Source organism: Apis cerana, linkage group LG8 (genome assembly GCF_029169275.1).
Source record: "Apis cerana isolate GH-2021 linkage group LG8, AcerK_1.0, whole genome shotgun sequence".
Classification (NCBI taxonomy): domain Eukaryota; kingdom Metazoa; phylum Arthropoda; class Insecta; order Hymenoptera; family Apidae; genus Apis; species Apis cerana.
The window spans coordinates 3,949,344-3,968,704 of NC_083859.1; the positions used below are offsets into that span (position 1 = coordinate 3,949,344).

General features: G+C 25.9%; 1 protein-coding gene and 1 long non-coding RNA gene across 3 annotated transcripts; one reads left to right on the forward strand and one right to left on the reverse strand.

Moving 5' to 3' along the window:
* Positions 1-1,417: 1,417 nt before the first annotated feature.
* LOC107995369 (pyrokinin-1 receptor-like) lies at positions 1,418-19,193 on the reverse strand. Its single transcript, XM_017052840.3, has 4 exons — positions 18,985-19,193; positions 14,258-18,872; positions 2,738-2,964; positions 1,418-2,198 (listed from the first exon to the last, which is right to left on the reverse strand). The coding sequence occupies exons 2-4, from the start codon at positions 15,075-15,077 to the stop codon at positions 1,677-1,679; spliced, it is 1,569 nt and encodes a 522-aa protein (XP_016908329.1). The 5' UTR covers positions 15,078-18,872; positions 18,985-19,193; the 3' UTR covers positions 1,418-1,676.
* Positions 4,473-8,944, forward strand: LOC107995370 (uncharacterized). Of its 2 annotated transcripts, XR_001765533.3 has the most exons (4): positions 4,473-4,662; positions 5,623-5,801; positions 6,154-6,485; positions 6,911-8,944. It is a non-coding gene; the product is annotated as an uncharacterized LOC107995370 (long non-coding RNA). The 2 variants fall into 2 exon arrangements; XR_009830844.1 differs by lacking the exon at positions 4,473-4,662 and having other exon boundaries at positions 5,029-5,801.
* Positions 19,194-19,361: the final 168 nt, after the last annotated feature.

Here is a 19,361-nt window from a genome sequence, read left to right on the forward strand (position 1 = left end):
CTTAATTTATTTTTATGTTAAATCTAAAATATTAAATTTAATGTATTAACATTTTAATTAAGCATATTTATTTCATCATACAATTAAGTATCATTGCAAAATCAAATATAGTTATAAATTTTACAAACAAATATTTATAATAGAATTTAAATAGAATTTATTAAATACGATGTTACGGTTAAAAATACATCAATTTTAAAATTAATAAACTTTTAGTTTGATATAATAGTTTGATATGAATATAAAAAATAAATTTGTAATTCATATATGAATTTAGTAAATAATGTTTTAATATTAGAATTTATAATTATTTTTCAAAATTTATTTTTGATATTTTTTTCTTACAATATTTTTCTTTAATTTTTTATTTTTATTTTTTTTTCATAAACTTCGAATTTCTCATCATATTATGTCATATTTCTTATTTCGAATTTGTACAGGAAAAAAAATTTTTTATTACATATGTATATTATTATATTATATTATATTATATTATATTATATTATATATGCATATATCAATACATTCACAATGAATCTCGAACATCACAAATTTAATAACTATTTTTCAATAGAGAGTTGATCAATAAAATGAAAAATATTTAATCACATTAATTATATGATGTAATTCATATGAAATTATACTAGTAAAAAAGAAAGTGATTCTCAACTCTCTTATATAACATAATTTTTTCTTTATTTATACAACAAACAAATATATAAACACATATTGAAACGAGAATCTAGTAATATGAATAAAAATTTTTATTTTATTTATATTTCTTGATTTTTAAAAAAATTATTATTTTAATTTTATAGAAAATAAATATAATTTCATTTTGTTTCATGACAGCAATTATTAATCAATGAAGAATACGATTGAAATAACAATTTTGTATCTTTGAAAAATCTAGTTAATAAAGATCAGTCTTTTGAATATTCAAAACGTTTGAAACGTTTAAATTAAGTTCTGGAATTATTTAGATTTAGAAAAGTTGCAATGATGTGTTAAATTTCTCGTGATTCATTTGGATTAACGAATTTAACCTTTTAATTTAATTTTAACTTTTCCTAAATACTACGAACTTTTTGATAATAAAAATAATTGTATACTTCAATCCAATTAATGATTAACTTAAATTTTTTTATTTAAACAATTTTTTTTATATAAAGAAAATTTTTATCTTTTCGGATTATTCTTATAAAATACAAAGAAAATGTAGGAACTAAGTTAAAGGTTAGCTTAGAAATAAATACATGTATAGATATAAAAATTTTAATTTTGTAGGAAATTAAACGAATTGATTTATAAAAATAATTATTATATTGTTACATTATCTTGAAAAAAAATATTATATATTGTTATTTTTATATAAAATTTATTTATGCTATATTTTATGTAAAAATTTCTATTTCCATTTCGCAAAATATCATTTCATTCGAAAAATTTGTGAGATCAAATAATATGAAACGAGAATATTTTCTATATTGCATAAAATTCAATTAATCTCATTTATCATACTTTAATCATTCATTCAAAACTCAATCTTATAATTATTGATTGTAATTTAAAATTAATAACAAAAAAAGAGTCATATTATTTCACTTTCAATTTATTATTATTCCTTATAACCTCAATTTTATCGTAATTCTTTTTCTTTCGAAAACTCTATTATATCAAACAGGTCGCTGTTGATTAGTTTCATTCCATAAAGTCATCGAGATTTCTTCTGGCCTCTTCAAGATATGATTTTCCGGAATAGTATACGTATTTCTTCTTGAGAATTTTAAAGATTTCAAACCAGGAAACCACTTTAGCAAACGCCACCATTTCTTTCCAGATTCATCCACATTCACAGTGGTATATTTTCTTGAATTTTTCAAACATACATCATTCTTGTGTTTAACCTCATTTGAAAGTATGTCTAATCTGCCAATGTCTTCGTATTTTTTGTTGATATTGTTTTGGATTGTATCTATTTTTAATTGATCAACAAGTGACGTAAATTGTTTTGAATTGTCTTCATGGCCAGAATTTCCCGAATAATCAGTACTTTCATGAACAATTCCAGTTCCAGCCGTTCCTACATTTCTCGATCCACCAATTACTCTTTGTTGCGATCGAGACAGGCTCGAATATGAACGTTGTTCATGTCGTATCGGTAATCCGGGTATTCTGCAACTTCTCGATAGTGTTTCCTGTAAAAATAAAATAATGTCTTGTATTTGAAAAACTATTTTCGATTGACGTAATAATAATGAAATATAGGAAAAATGAATATTAATAGATAATTGATTATTATCGATAATTGTTGTTGATAAGATTTTTGATAATTGTTCGAATGACGAAATTTTCTCGAGTGAGGTTATTTCGAGTGTTGTTATATTAACTGATTAAAGAAAATAAATGGGTATATAATTAATCTATATTCGAAATGATTGTAATATTTATTAGAACAAGAATTACAAGATTATAGAATTAAATGGAGATTGAAATATATTTCTAATATATATTTCTTTTGTTGTAAAAATAAAAGATAATTAGTAAATAAAATGTATTTATATATTTTTAGAAAAGAATAGGAAGTTTGCTTGTTCTTCAATTATAATCTATAGAGTTTCAATAATATTCTATTAGAATAAATAGCATTGAGTGTTAATCAAAAAAATTATCGCAGTTGATTAATTCGAACTTCTAATTATTTATGTACATTTATACTTATGAAGATATTACTCACCATAAATGCAACACGAAATTTATTCGACATGATATTATACAGAATAGGGTTAATCGTCGTAGAGATATAATAGAATACGCCGGATATGTAGGTCATGAGAAGATAGAGGAACTCGATCCATTCGCTGTTCGAGGATATGTGATCCTCGGAGTTTGTCCCATAAATGGCGATCAGTCGTTGAACATGAAATGGTGCCCAACAAATAAAAAATGCTATCACCACTGCAACTGTAACAAATCCCATAATATTTCTGTTACATTTTTTCAAAATATCGTTTTATTATTTATTCATTGTCTTTTATTTAAAAAAGAAAAATTGTTAAAAAATAAAAATGTAAAATGTTCTTATGATGGATGTAATTGGTGTTAAAGAAATCTATATAAAAATTATATGTTCGTCTTTTTATTTTTATCGACAGTTTCTTTCAAAAAAAAAATGTATTTCTTTATTGTAATAGTTAAAATTTTGAAATTTAAAATTTAATTAAAAGTAAAGCAAAAGTAATTATTTCAACTTAACCTTAAAATTTATTTTTTTTTATATAATTAATAATTATATATATATATATATATTGTATTTAATCTTAAATCTTATTCAAAAATATATTTTATGATATATAAAATTAAATTTGTGATTGAATAGAAATTTTATAAAAATATATTTGTTATAGCATAATTAATGAATACTTTTTCTCAATTATTTCAATCAGAGATTTGAGACAAATTGTATACATTTTTGATATTTTTCTTTAACAAAAGAGGATTTAGTTTGATTTTATGAAAATAGATTTAGAAATAGATTTTGGAATAGAAAAACGTTATTACTTACAGCGATCATGATAAATGAAATATCCTCCAAATATAAATAAAATAAATTTTAAATCGCTAAGTCTCAAATAAATGTGAAATGAATATATTAAAAATATGTCAAATTGAATAAATTTAAATTATATAAATTTGAAATAAAAATAGAATTGAAAGAAGAAAGAGAAAACTTTATTTTTATTATTTTTACAATTTTTTTTACAATTATTTTTCAAATATGCAAAAATACGTCAATGGAACGATATTAATAGTAAAAAAAAATTGGGAAAAGATTAATAAACGAACTACGCACAAGCACTTTGATGGATCGATTTGAAAGCCAGTAAATGATTGCTTTTTGTGAGATGATTTAAATTAAATACAATAAATTAGAAAATAATTTTTAAAATAAAAAATAGTTAATAATTTAAGATTAATGTTAAATTATTTTTTAGCAATATTTTTTAATCTCTAAGAATTATAAAATTTACAGTACGATAAAGTAACAAATAGATTTGGAAAATATTACGTAATTTGTTAAAAAATATTCCCAGAAATGCTTAAATTGATATTTGTGAAACTAAAAAAATTTATAAATAAATAGATTATTATTTATTTTATACAATCAATAACTTTATTGAAATATTTATTATTTTTTTCATATAAAAAATTAATTTATTTTATTATTGAAAAATTTCTTATGATTTTTTTAAAATTAACGACTAGGGATATTTTTTTCATTAAAAATTATATAATATTGTTTAATTTTTCAAATTACAATTACTAAGTTTATTTTTTATATTAACTTTGTTTTCTTCTTTACAAATTTTATTAATATATTTTATTAATAATTAAAATGAAAATACTTCTTTTGATAATTAAGCTAAATGTAAAATTCTCTAGGATTTATTCATAGGACTTTATATCGTAATAATTTTCATACCACAATTCAATCATACTAAATTTCGTACAGTTCTTCATGAAGTAGAAACTTGTCTGACTTGTATCAATAAAGAGTAGATATTTAAGAGAAAATTTGTAAATTATTATATAATAATAAAACTTTAGTGCAATCTGAAAAAAGAAAAAACTTTGGATAAAAAAGATTATGGAGGATTAATGGTAATTAAAAAAACTAATGCAATTAATTTTTAATTCATTAATTATTTTTTAATTTAATATATAATTATTTAAAAATTATTTATTTTATTTATTCTATAGTTTATAGTTATATAGTTTATAGTTTATAAAAATTCAAAGAATAGTCAACTTTAAAATAAATTTACGAATAATTATGTGAATAAATCTGAAATAATGAAAAATAATATTATAACATATAACTTTATTTTCTAAAAAAGACAAAATTCTATTAATCAAATTAATATGTCATCATTTAGAATTATATTTTAAGATGTTGCATATTTTAAATATTTAAGATGTTACATATTTTAGAAATCTAGAAATATGAATTTTTTATATATTTTTCATTTATAATAGAAAAAACTTCTCGGAGAAAATTTCATACATTTTTTTTCTTGATTTCAATTTTCAGACTTTTTTTATAGATGATTCGAATTGTAATGTAATAATGAAATACTATTTATTTTCAAAAGGAATTAGTTTATATAATCGACATAAATGTACGATGATATATTATTATACGATTCTTTTTCATCTAATATTTAACTTTTTATTTAAAAAAAATATATAAATAAAAAATAAAAAAAATAAAAAAAGAAACCAAAAACATAAAAAGTTGATAGGAAATAAAAAAATGATCGAAGAGAGGTTATGTTTCGGTCCAAGTGCATTATTCTATTCAAGTTCATATAATTATATATAAGGCGATATTGCGTTGCTTTTAAAACAATATGCAAAAATTAGAATTGATATGCGACTAAGGTCAAGATCAGTCAGGTTGTAACATATCATAGCAACTTGCCGCATATGTTTCTTTTGAATAATTCATTCATTGGAGATATATTTATTTTGTTGATTTTAAATTTCTTTCGAGAAACTATCTTTTTCGGGGTTTTCTTTTTTCACCATTCATAAATGTTTTTCTATTATTTGATTATTCAGAAGTCACATTATCTTTTATATGTACTGGTATACGTGCATTTTTACTTGTCGAGTTGATGTCAAGTTGGAAAATGATGGATTAAGATTAGATGAAATTTTAGAAGACAAATATTGATTGAATAAGTACAGATTGGTTCGAATAAGTGCATAGTATTAGTTCGAAAACTCTTAACATGAAGGTAAATACTTAAGTTAGTATCTAATACTTACCTTAACCTAATTATCTATACAAAATTTATAATATAACATAATATATCGAAATTTCTAAAGTGTTGATATAGAAATATTGATTACATAAGTTCCTATTGTTTTAGATAAAATAATATTATAAGAATTTTAATTTTTGTATATTTTTATTTATTTTAATTCAATTTATTATATGATTCTATTTTTTTTATTAATTACATAAATAAATCTCGGTACATTATTTATACATTCTATTTGTTTAAAAAAATTTATAAAATATTTTGCAATTATTAAAATTTCGATTACCAAAACTTTAATGTAAATGAAATGATTAAACGTTTTCAGGAAGAAAATATCAAATGTGGAAATATCAAATATTATTAATATTTCGCAAACAATTCGCTATAAAAAGTCAAAAAAAAAAAACACGTTCATGTTCGCGAGATCCTAATCTGATTAACTTTTATAAGTTTTTTAAGTTGATACATCATAAGATCAAAACCGATGTCGAAACAAAAGTCAAATACTATCAACAAAGTTTGACGTAGAAGTTATTATAGTTCAAAAAAAAAAAAAAAAACGACAAAATAGGTATCATTGTTTGCGAAACGTGACTCGTGTAAATTTTGTCTAAAGATCGTTGGATGCTACGTTAAAAAATTCATCAATCCTTGAAGGTAATCTCTTCTATTATATTAAGATAAATCGTTTTCGTAGAACTTCCAATTTTTATCCTGTAGCGAGCCTTATTTTGTTTGTAACATAATTAAAACAGTTTTTAAGAAAGATTAAAATGTTCAAAATAAATTAATAAAAATTAAATTAGGTTAGGTTAGGAATAATAATTGCAAAGATACAAATATAGATAATAGTTAATTTCTTTCAGGGATGAATTTATTAAGATTATTAAGGATGATTTTTATTTATCATTAAATTATTTGAAACATTTTTCTTTCTAAAATTAACTTAAATCAAAAAAAATTAAATATATGTATATGTATATGTATCAGTATTTTTTAAGAGGTTAAGCATGTTGAAAACATATATATTAATTAACAAAATTAAGATTATTTGTTTTTCTTTCAATAACTATTTTTTGCAGTTATTAATTAAACGAAATTTTTATGTGAAGAATATAAATGATTTATGCAATTATAAATCTTACAATTGATTATCGACGATCTAGCGATGAATGTGATAAACGAGAAAAAAAAATAATGGCATAAAAAAGAAAACACTCAAGAATTTTCTGATATGTAATATAATCAAATGAAATAATTAACATATGGATTAGGTTAGATAACCCAATTAATGAATTATGGAAAAATACAAATGAGAAAAAAATCGAGATTGTCAAGGATTAAAATTATGAAAGCAAAACAAGAAAAAATAAATTTATATAATATGTAACAGAAAATAAAAGAAAATTAATTATATTGTATTAATTAAATAATCAGTAATTCAATTATTCTTTTGAAAAAAGAGACAAAAGAATGAAAAAAAAAGTAAAAAAAGTAAATAAAAAGGAAAATACATATAAAATATATTCTCGATAAGTTTGCCATTATTACGATAATGAATTGTTAGAAAACTGAAATAAATCGTCACTTTTTTAAATATTTTTAAATATTTTCTCGCTAAGAATTACTGAAATTGGCTTTCATTGAAATAAAAGAAGAAATCAACGCATTATAGGGAGGATGATAAGATTTAATGATAAACATGTTTTTAGTTATATTTGTCGTCAAGAAGTCTTTTACGGAGATTTTGTTTTCAAATACTAATTATAAATTTTAATGATAATACAGTAATAATAGTAATGATATAATTATCTTGATGATATTTTTTATCAATATATTGCAAAATTGAATAACTATATCTCGACTATTAATGCAGATTTCTCTTCCATTTTCATAAAAATAAAATGCATCAAAGTTTATTCTTAATAAATAATTGAGTGTGGGCCAATGAAAAATTATCTTCTTAAATATTAGTAATACAGTTGTCACAATTGTTGATTGAAACACTTGATTGAAAGACAAGATTGAAATGAACGGAATAAATATAAGATTAATAAAAAATATGGAACATTATAAAGTGCAATACAAATATTAGAGTAAAAAAAAAAAGAAAAATTTCATATTAGAAGTATAGATAGAAAATCAAGATACGATTTATTGTAACATTTATATTCTTTTTATATTCAATCTTTAATTATGAACATATAATCATTTAAATAATTCGAATATGTTTGACGTCCTAGTTACCAACCTTGATATAGCGTTGAATACGTTAATTTCATTTACATGAATGTTTTTTTCACTTATTCATTGACGTGATTAGAATTGAATAATTCTTAATCCTTAGAGAAAGCAACTTCTCTATTTCTATTATCGCATAAATGTATCCAATTGAAATTGTATACGTGCGTTTGTGTAAATTTTTTTTTGTGGAATTTATGTCAGTTGCAATGATCATTTGTAATTACAGTAATTAACGAAGATTTTCGAATTAATAATTTTGTGCTTGATCGAGAATGTAAAGTCATGCTCGGGTTAGATCGATTACCATTAAAATATTATTTCATGTAACGATATAATAATGCATAAAGAAACATAAAGATTAATGACAATTGATTATGATAATTATTATCGATATCAATTTACATTTTAAAATTTCCGCATATTAATACGTCGATAATTATTTTCACGTTTAATTTAAATTACTTTCTTTCATGTTTTCTTACAATTTTCAATGTTATGATTTTTATATAAAGATACTAATTATTACATTAATTATAAATCATGTAAAATTAGTAGGGTATAATTCTTAGATTTATAATATTTTGAAAATATATTTATAAAGATAAAAAAATCTTATTGATTATTTTTGGCATATTCTGAAATCAAATCGATCAAAACTTTGTCAAAATGAATGAATTCGATTTCTGAAAAATTAACCCTTACAATCTAAAATTACAGAAAAAAAAATTGAGTTCTCGAACCTAACTTTTAACTTTTAAAGTTATTTTAAGATAAATTTATATAATTTTATCATCATTATTTGCTTATTAAAACATCTCCTATTATAATTCTAAAATTAAAAAAAAAGTATATATCTTCAATCTCTGATCGAGTTTTCTTAAATTTATTATTATCTTTGAAAGATAAACTGTAACTTTATCATTATTCACTGGAAAATAGCTCTATTACACTTTTTATTAAAATTTTATTTTAACTTTAGAATTTTTTATCGAGCTTTTTTGCCATTATTACCTATCACTTATTTATAATTTTATTACTATTAATATCAGAAAAAAAGAAAATGAATTCATAGATTTTACAATACATATTACAATACTTATTTTCACAATTCAATAAAGACATCATTTTTAATTTTTTCAGATATCAATTTATCAAAACCTATGATTATATTTACGATAAATCAGTTATGTTAATGAAACATTAAGAAGTAACATCCATTAACAAGTTGCGATTATTAGTTCTTGTTGTTCCTAATTTCAAATATCTTGAATTCCATTCCAATCGATTTCATGAATGTTACAGGAAGATTTTAATATTTTTGCACTTAGTATTATCTTCAAACTCTAGTCATCAATTTTAAATTATTTTGAATAAACTTATTGATCACTCAATGATCTATCAATGACTAATCATTGGTAAATCAATAATCAATTCAATCAGTTATTTGTCAGTCAGTGATAAATCAAACCAAATCTGTCAGAGGTCAATAAGTAATTACATCAAATCAACCAATTATATCATCATAATAGACACCAACGGTTAATGGCCAGTTAATTTAATCAGTGATTAGTCATTGTTAATCGATTGTCAAGATACTTCTTTTCTTTCCTGATTCGAATAATAAATTTAAAATATTTTTATAATCAGGATTTTCTACTTATCCATTCGTCCTTATATTTTAATTCTTCGAATAAGAAGTTTTCCATAATACTTTTCTTTTATTATAGATATACATTCAGGAACCTTCCAAAGATACGTCATTTATCGCGATACAATGAAACTGCAATAATATTTATCCACAAAATTTTTGCCCGTATCCACGATCGATAATTATCACTTTGAAACGAATTTCGCTATTTCTCCTTATTAATCTCTGGTTTAATTGCAATCTCATATTAATTAATTACAGTTATCATCAAGAATGGCGAGAGTTTTGATCTTAATACCATACAAAATTTTATGCTCATATTTAATCCCACTTTTTCTTCTCCTCTTCATGGTTTTTCTTTCAAAAGAATGAATTTTTCCAAGTAATCGAATAAATAATTTCGTTATGCTTCTTTTATCTATAATTTTTTATTATTTATTACTTATAATTTCGAGAAAGTTATACCGCGAGATGAGAGTTCTTTTTCATTAAAACTATAATTTCCTTGTAAAGCCTTAAAGACTCGTTTCCTCGATACAATTGCACTTTGATTCCTCTATTGTTTGAGTGATTGCAGGATAGTTGATATCGAATACTCTTTCGACGAAGTCGCTATTGGTTCGATGAAAGAAAAAATTTCGGTCCAACTATTTTTTTATACATTTCTTATTGTTTGTGTATTCTCGAAGTTCCTTAAATTTGATCATAAAAGAATATTATATTTTACGATAAGATTTACGAAGGTGGAAAGAAAAATTCTTTTTGAAAGTTTCGATAAAATTAATCGAATAGTTCTAAGTTATTAAATTATCATCGTAAGAAAATTTCTTTTATCTTATATGAACGAAAATTGATAAAATCCTCGTATTTATTATAAATTCAACAAATGGAAGTTCCAGTACATCGTCTAATGACAACAAAACAAGATAATAATAACAGCAAATTTCTGACATTCTCCGGCCATTACACCCTCCTAACCTCAAAACCTTCCGTCAAATAGATTGTCATCTAATTATAGACTAAAGGAAAGAAATTATTTGTATTATTTTTATTCATTGTTTATCAGTTTCCGGGACAGAAACCAATTCGATGGTATCAGCCAGAATTATACCAAAAGATAAGATCGATGCAACGTGCAGAAGCATTGTTGTTTCTGAGCTATTTATATGAAACTTCCACGTTCAAATACACGCGTGTACATACGTATAATTGCGAAGTTTAATGAAGTTTGATGATGTGACCTGCTCGTGCAGTTGCATGACAGATGAATTAGATTCATACGCAGTGTTGATGCACGCGCATTCTCAAATAACATTTCAACCATGTACAAAGTGTTAATATATCCGTGGAATAAATCTAAATCAATTCTAAAATAAAATATAAAAATTGCGTACAAAAATGAGAGATTTATTTATTAAGTTATAAACAGGTTTGAAGTTTGTTTTAGAGAAAGAAACGAAACGAAACTTTCTGTTGTATTGTCACATTCTATTCTCGTCTTTTATCTAACACAAATTTATAAATTATACTTATAATTATATTAAATAAGTTATAATTTTTGCATAACAATTTTTGTGTTTGTTTTGGCTCTTAGAATTCTCTAAAAATGTTTCACGAATATTTTAATAAACTTAATATATTAATTAAAATAATTTTCCATCTAACTTTATCTGGCGGTTATTGATTTTGATTTTCTCAAATTTTTCAAAAATTTTATTTCGCTTTAAAATTGATCTTATTACTCTAACTAGTGGTAGTCAGCTGATTTTTAGATTCTTACTTTAAAAGTTCCGTTCCTTCATTGAAATTCCGATTGTTAAATATGTGAAGTATTCAAAGTTATATTTTATAGTGTGACTCAATTAAAATAATCAAAATAAGTAAAGGCATATTATGAATTATAAACTTGGAAATAGAATAAATCTTGAATTCATAATGAATTGTCGGTGTTACATGTGATACACATGTGGTTCGATTGTAAATTCACGATTTCGTTGCCAATTTTCCCACCGATATAAACTATAATTACTAATAATAAATGAGCTCGATCAAAGAATATCGATAACAAGAAAATGCTTTTTATTTTTTTTTTTATTTCTTGCTAAAATTATTCGTGATTTAATTTATGATTCGATTTTTTTTCTCGACTCTATGTATTTTGCTCCTAAAAAATTGAATTATTATGACCTTTTTCCTTTATTTATTAAAAATTTTAATATCAATAAGATTCTTTCGATTTGTTCGAATTTTCTACAATTACAAATAACAAATTTATCCACAAATTTTTATTATTTAAGTAAGTTTTATTTTACCATATGTACGATCTTATTACTAACACGTCGATATTAATATAATCCATTTGATAAATAGTTCAAATCCTTGAACGGTAATTAAATTTATAAATAAATATTCCATATGTTGCAAGTAATATCGGAATTTTTACTAGATGTACATATAATTTATTACGACGCAAATCGAAAATGATCGTTAAACGATAATTGGCATAATTAAAGCAAATATATATATATATTTCTTTTCTTGTATTATTTTTTTTTTTCTACTTTTCAACGAAAAAATATTAAAAATAAATTCTCGTGTACGAAGAGATCGATTTGGGGAATCTCAAAGTTTTGCAAAAAACAGCATCCATTAATATTTTTACCAATCTCATTTCCATATATCGTTTATTTCAAAATCTCTTTTCTTTTTATGCATATATATGTATATAAAACATTCTTTCTTACCTAGAAATTGATATATTATTGATTTTATCTTTGATAACGAGTGTAATAAAATAAAAAAAAAAATTTATAAAAAATGCATATACATATTTACCATTGTCGAATTCTTCTTCGAAAATTTATCGCAAGATCGGAATGAATTTTTTAGTTATATGATTGTGACATTTATTGAAAATTTAATTGTTAATTCGATTAATTTTCTCTTTAATTTTTTTACAGAAAATTTTTTACAGGAATATTTCTCGACTATACATTGTTTACGTGTAATTTTTGACTGAGAAGAACAATGTTTTTAATCTTCCTTTTTTAAATATGATAACATTCTTTATTTATATTACACGCATTAAACATAATAAAAAATTATTACTTTACAATTTTCAAATTTTCATTTTTTCATTTTCATTGCATTTATTACAAAATAAAGAAAATTTATCGTTATAAAAAATATTCTGCTGATTTTACTAATGTATGGTTGGTAGTTTGTACGATGCATTCGGATTCTTTTCATAAAGAAGGACAAAATTTTCAAAATTATCAATGTTGACGGTTGAGATATTTAGAAATTTATTATTCCGCCTTTGTTTCTTAAAAATTGTCCCAAAAGCTCATACCGAATGAATAACAAACAGAATTCCTCGAGGATCGTGCAATTTGTAAAATTCTCTTCTTCTGGTGATATTCCACGAAATTTATTAGTAAATGGCTCGATTGTTAAATTTCAAGACAAGATTTCAATATTTATGCATCTTCTTTTTTTTTTCTTTTTGAAATTTGTTTGCTTGCTCGGATATCTTGATAATTTTAATAATTTTGAATTTTTTGCCATTCGAAAATAATCGACGTTGATGTTTCCGAAAAAATCATGTTTATTAAATATTCCAAGATCTTTTGGTCATACAAATTTTCAATTGCTCGAAAACGACGATTCAAACTTTCCGCAATTTGAAAAATTGAAAAATTTTTTAAAACCATTCTCGAATAAATAATTATTATATTATTCTGTAATTTCGTTTTAAACAAACATTCCGTTTCTTCCCGTTTGTTGCCTTTTACAGGTCTTTATTCCCGGAAAAGGGTGGTTCGAAGTTAAGTGGTGGTCGTCTTAACTTCCGCAACCCTTCAAAGGTTACTTTCTTCCCTTTTTTCACGCTGAAAAATCGTTTCCTTCGAAAAAGGATCGAACTCTATCTCTTTCACTTCTTAAACAACTCACTGATACTCGATAGTAGTCTCGAATCGATAATCTTGACTTTCTTTATCGAGGAAATATATCGAGTTTTTTTTTTTATCCGATACTTTTCCCATTCGAAGAAAATAAACTTATTTGATATAGAATAAATTCTTCTGCAAATTTTAAATATAATATAATGTAATGCATCTATCCTTTGAGTCAATTATACTTGCTTATTTTAAAGGCTACCACGTAATTTAATCTCTATTAATTAATATTATTATTGAACCGACAAATTATAAATTATAAATTATAAATTTCCCTTTCATAAATAACATTATAATTAACTTCGTTACAAACACAAATTCATTAGTACCAACAACTTGTAAAACAATCGAAAGTTCTAATTTGATTACGTTTAATTTAATCTAAAAACAGACTGATACTCATCATATGAATAGACGTATTTCATACAAGTATCACAAAAAATCATCAAGCATCCACGTCTATCAAGTATCCACTCAAGCAGCAACGATATAAATTGCAAATGTTCACTGTGTATTCGTTATATTCTCAACACGAACATTCTAAAACAACGAATAAACAATCACCAAATTAAACTCACCAAGCATCTTCAGCACTCTCCTCGAGGACCTTCCAGTCTGATGCCTGCAACTTCCTCCCATCTCTCTCCCTCTGCTCCTCTTCATCATGTTCGACTTTCTCAACTTCAAACCGATCAAAGCGTACAGCACGGTGATGAGGCTCATCGGGACGACGAAGAACAGGAAGGTGGACAATTCGAAGGAGTGTTGGAGCAGGATCCTCTTCACGGTGCACATCACCACCTCCGGATGCGCCTTGTGTTGCACGAGGCCGAACTGCAGCGCCTGGGGCAAGGCGAACGACAGAGCCACCAGCCACACGACGAGGATCAGTTTCACCGCCCTGGTCAGCTTGGACATGGTTTGGGACAAAAATGGGTGACATATGGCCAGGTATCTCTCGACAGTGAACGCCGTGATTGTGAGGACAGAGGCGTTCGTCGATGTCTCGGCGGCCAAACCACGCAGAATGCAGAAACCCTCGCCGAATACGTAGGGATACTTGCACCAGACCATGTAGATCTCTGCTGGGAGGCCTGAGGCGAGCAGCAACAGGTCTGACACAGCTAGGCTGAACAGATAATAGTTGGTCGCCGTGTGCATCGACTTGTTGCGCGCGATCACTATGCACGTGCTTATGTTCCCGATTATCCCCGTCACGAAGATGGACACGTAGATGATTGTCACCGGGATGACGATGTGCAGTGAGTCTCTGTGGGGGACTGAGTCGGGGGCCGAGTTTATTTCGTCGTTCGTGTAGAGGGTTGACAAGTTTTGAAAGTAAAGGGAGGAGAGGACGAGATTGGACACGTTTGGGAGGATGGTTGTTAGCTGATCCATTATTTATCATTCCATGCGATTCGTGGACATACTTTGATTGGTGGCGGTTTGGAGAGATGATAATTGGAGGGAGATCTAGGTAGAGGTTTGGGTTGGATTCGTTTTAGGAGTTTGGTTATATGGATTGGTCATTCTTTGTGATACTCTGGTGGACATATTTTTGTGATGTTATTTGGATGGATGGGTTTTTGATGCTTGATTGGAAATGGAAATGGAAAGTACAGTCTTCACTTTTTTGTTACACACGTAGATTTCGATGTGAAATTCATCTTTTCTTATACACTGCATAAGATTCCCTAATTTTGTTCACTTTAATCCTTTTTCGATTTTTAAACTCTTTTCAGATTCTCTAAAATTTCAACTTTCCAGTCTCCCTTTGGGAAATAGAACAGAATATCCAATCTCTTCAATTTTCTTGATCTCCAAACTCTTCTTCGAATATGGCAAAACAATTGCACGTTGTTCAATTTCCTCGCAAGAATTCACAAAACGCGATTGCTTGACAATGAATCATTTCATCATCTGGAGAACGTCTTCCAATTTCTCTCGAATCAAAATATCTACAATTTATTTATTTTTTTTCAATCCCCAATTCTTTCAAATTCTTCAACAACGACGTTTCATCGTCAAAAGCACAAAAACTTGGAGTTCTTACACTCCTTCCTCGTTCAACCAAAACGCCAATCTTTCATCAATGTTCTTCGGCTTCTCTCTTCAAATTGAAATTGAAATTTGCAACGATCCAAGGAAATTGGCCGAGTGGATACGCTTCGAATCGGATTCACAACGAAACGACGAACCGGCACGGATGCCGCGCGGATTACGACTGCGTTTGTCCTCGTCGCGATAAACGACGCCGAGCACCGCTTCTGCGCACCTCGAATCGGCAGAAGAACATCCTCGTGGCTTCCATCGTTCCTCTTCCCGTGTCCTGGCCACCTCCATCCATCATCTTTCCTCTTCTTTATTCCACCCTTTCCCGCTAAAATGCCCCGCTATTTTTATTCGAGCCGAAAAAAAGCGGAAATTTCTCTCTTCCTCGCGTTTTTTCTTCTTTCGTTTCTTTTTCTTTTTCTTCTCTTGAGATCGGAACGAATATATTTGTTGGATGAAAGGGATGAGACGAGAATTTATACGAGTTGGCTCGAGTTTGGGGATGAATGGACGAGTTTGCGAAAAAGTGATCGGGAATTATACTTTTTCTTTTTTTTCCCCTATTGGAAAGATAGATGTTGTTTTGTTCTTCCTCTTGTGTGCGTGTGTATGTGTTTATTCGTTGAACGAGATATAGAATTTATTATGCGATATAAAATCGTAATTATTAATTACAATTTGAATTTGTAATTTTGTTTATTTCTTTCTTTATTTCATTAATTCATTTTTCCCAGAGACAAAAAGGAAATTTTCTTGTCATAATTATTCAAATTTATAACGAACACTTTTTCTTTTCTTTTTTAGAACGTTAATACGTTCGATCCATCGTAATTGAGAATTTCGATTGGAAGGAATCGAATTTTAATACAAATTCAATAAAATGTAGTATCATTTATACCGAGCGCAAGATGACGTTATATAATGATCTTAATCCTATTAATTGTAATTAATAATTATTTCGCACGAAATAAAAAAAGAAGTCCACGTTGATCGTGAATGGCGTACAATTCGCGACTGATTCACCTGATTGAATTTCCAGGCTTCAACTATATGATTAACAGCAATTAATAAGGAGTTAGTTATATTTTTGTATGTATATTGTCTGGCCATTGTCATGCTCATAAATATTAATTACACTGCACAAGAGACATTATTTAAATAGACTTAAAATCCAAGTTGTTTACAGTTATTGTCCATGGTCTGTTTGTATTGACAAGAGTGAGACTTTAAAGTGTAACACTGCGACTTATGTCAACTTGATTTGGATTATTCGTTTTTGTCACAGAAAGACTTTTCTTTTGTTGTTGTAAAATAAGGAAAGATTCTCCATCCCTTTGTTTCTCAACATTTCACAACTGAACACAAGTGAATTGAAAAATATTTGGAAAAATAAATTCAAAAGGCATATGATGTATACTTTGCGATAATAATAAATCAGAATGAAAAAGATTATTTACGATCATAACAATTTATAATGAAAATTAATATTGACTTAATATTTATATGCTAATTTTTTTAGAAGCAATTAGATATCTCACGAATCTGATATAAACAAGTCGATCTATTAGCAATCAAATATTCCTTCTTTAATCGATCAGCTCATTCAAATTTTAATTTCTCTTATTATTATACACGAAATTTTAATGCATTTTCAATGCTTTATTAATCCTGTACTTTTATTCTACACACTCGTGGTTTTCAAAAGCAATCATCTCAAGTCAAAGATAGTCGAAGCGAACTTTCAAACGACACCCTTTTCAACATTCGAAAGATGCAATCCTTTTTTCCAACTCTTGTCAGGTATTCGCTTCATTTCGCATAGAAAACAATCTCTTTCATTCTTTCTCTCTTTTCTGTTTTTCACAAAAACGAATTTCTTTGCGTGGAACTCCTGTTCACAAGTATCGAATTCTGTCCACGTCATTTATTTTCCTGGAGAGGAGACGTTCCATTCTCGAGATTCGAAAGAGTGTCTCTCCGCTTGTCTTTCCCTTTTTTTTTCACTGGAACTTGTTTAATAGGGTGAGAGTATCGATACAGACATAATCGCTTCTTGGCTACTTCTTGGTTGAGTTATGGTTCGTTGAGTTTTAGTGACTTGTGTGAGATCATTTAAATGATCCGAGGATGAGACTTTTTTGATATCGATATAAAAATGCCAATGTTAAATAATTTCTTTTTATTTGTAAAGAAAGTAGTGATGTAACTGATCCAGAATTTTAATTTTCTTTTTTATTGTTAATTAATTTTCAACTTTCGACTAATTTAAATTCTAATAAATCATGTAATAAATGAAATAATTTTTGATACTTGATTTCGCAATTAATTGAGTGATGTAAATTGTAATGTGTTTAATCAACAGTTTGTAAAGTTCTTCGTAAAGAAGAAAATTATTCATTTGAACTGATATTTATATATCTTCAACGTGAGATTAATTGTTGAAAGAAAAGAATGAAAATGGATTAAATGATCTCGTGAAAATGATCATTGTAAAAACTATTCCCTTCTGATTGAATGATTCGCATGTAACTGTATTCCACGACTCATTTTTCTAATCGTAAAAGATAGTGGACACGATCAGGATATGCGAATAAGAATGAAACACGTGGAAGAGAGCAATCGTATAATTTTTATTCGTTCGAGAAACTCGTATCGGTGTAATAAGATATCATAAACCTATAATTATTTCAGAAATATAATATTTATGGTATATTATACGGTGCATATAAGAGAGAGAAAGAGAATCTTATATTAGAATAAAGGCAATATCAAAGTTTTAATATCGATTTGATTAATTAATTAATTTGAAAAAGGGAGAATTTGAAAAATCGATGAGAAAATTCTTAGTATCGAATCAATTTATTTCAGAAATAACTTTGTTGAAACTCTAGTTTGCATGTAGAAGAGGATCTAACAAATTGATTCCATTGGAAATTGATTCCATTGCAATATTTAGTTCAATGAATTTAATTAGCTCGTGGCAAAGCTTCCCTCTTTCATTTTTTACCGCGAATTGAATTTCATTTTGAAAAATTTCCCTTTTTTCCGCATCATCTTGATTTTCCATCTTTGACACACTTGATATTTTATTACAACGTTTTCTATGTTTGATATTATTTAATTTTAACTTCATTTTTTGATCTATTTAAAAAAGAACGTGTGAATTTAAAAAAATGAATTTATAAAATTGAAGTCATGCAGAAAGTATAAGAAATCATATAAGAAATCAAATAGGAAAAAGTTTTATACTGACCTTGACCAAGATCGACAATTTTATCCAAACATGTTTCAAGATACGATAAAAAGTATGTATAAATATGTATATTAAATATTGAATTTTATTTATTAAATAATAAATTTACATTTCTTTTTCTTTAATGTATAATTTTTAATAGCTGCATGCTGCAAGACTGAGTCTTTCAAAATTGTGAAATTCTGAAAAAATGTATATATTATATTAAATACATCTATTTTAATACAATTAAAAGTTCAAAAGAACTTTTCTATTCTCAACAATCTTGTGATATTAACTCTGTTTTTCCAGAACAATATCCGTTTTAATTTTTCTATAATTTATCTTATTTTTATATGATCATCGTATCATACATATAATTTATAATAAATAAATGT

What these genes read in the sequence shown, in the direction of transcription:
- LOC107995369 (XM_017052840.3), bottom strand. Translation starts at nt 15,077, where the DNA reads ATGGATCAGCTAACAACCATCCTCCCAAACGTGTCCAATCTCGTCCTC. An exon ending in GAGAGTGCTGAAGATGCTTG is followed by an intron (nt 2,965 to 14,257) that starts GTGAGTTTAATT and finishes GATTTGTTACAG; the next exon opens with TTGCAGTGGTGATAGCATTT. An exon ending in AATTTCGTGTTGCATTTATG is followed by an intron (nt 2,199 to 2,737) that starts GTGAGTAATATC and finishes TTATTTTTACAG; the next exon opens with GAAACACTATCGAGAAGTTG.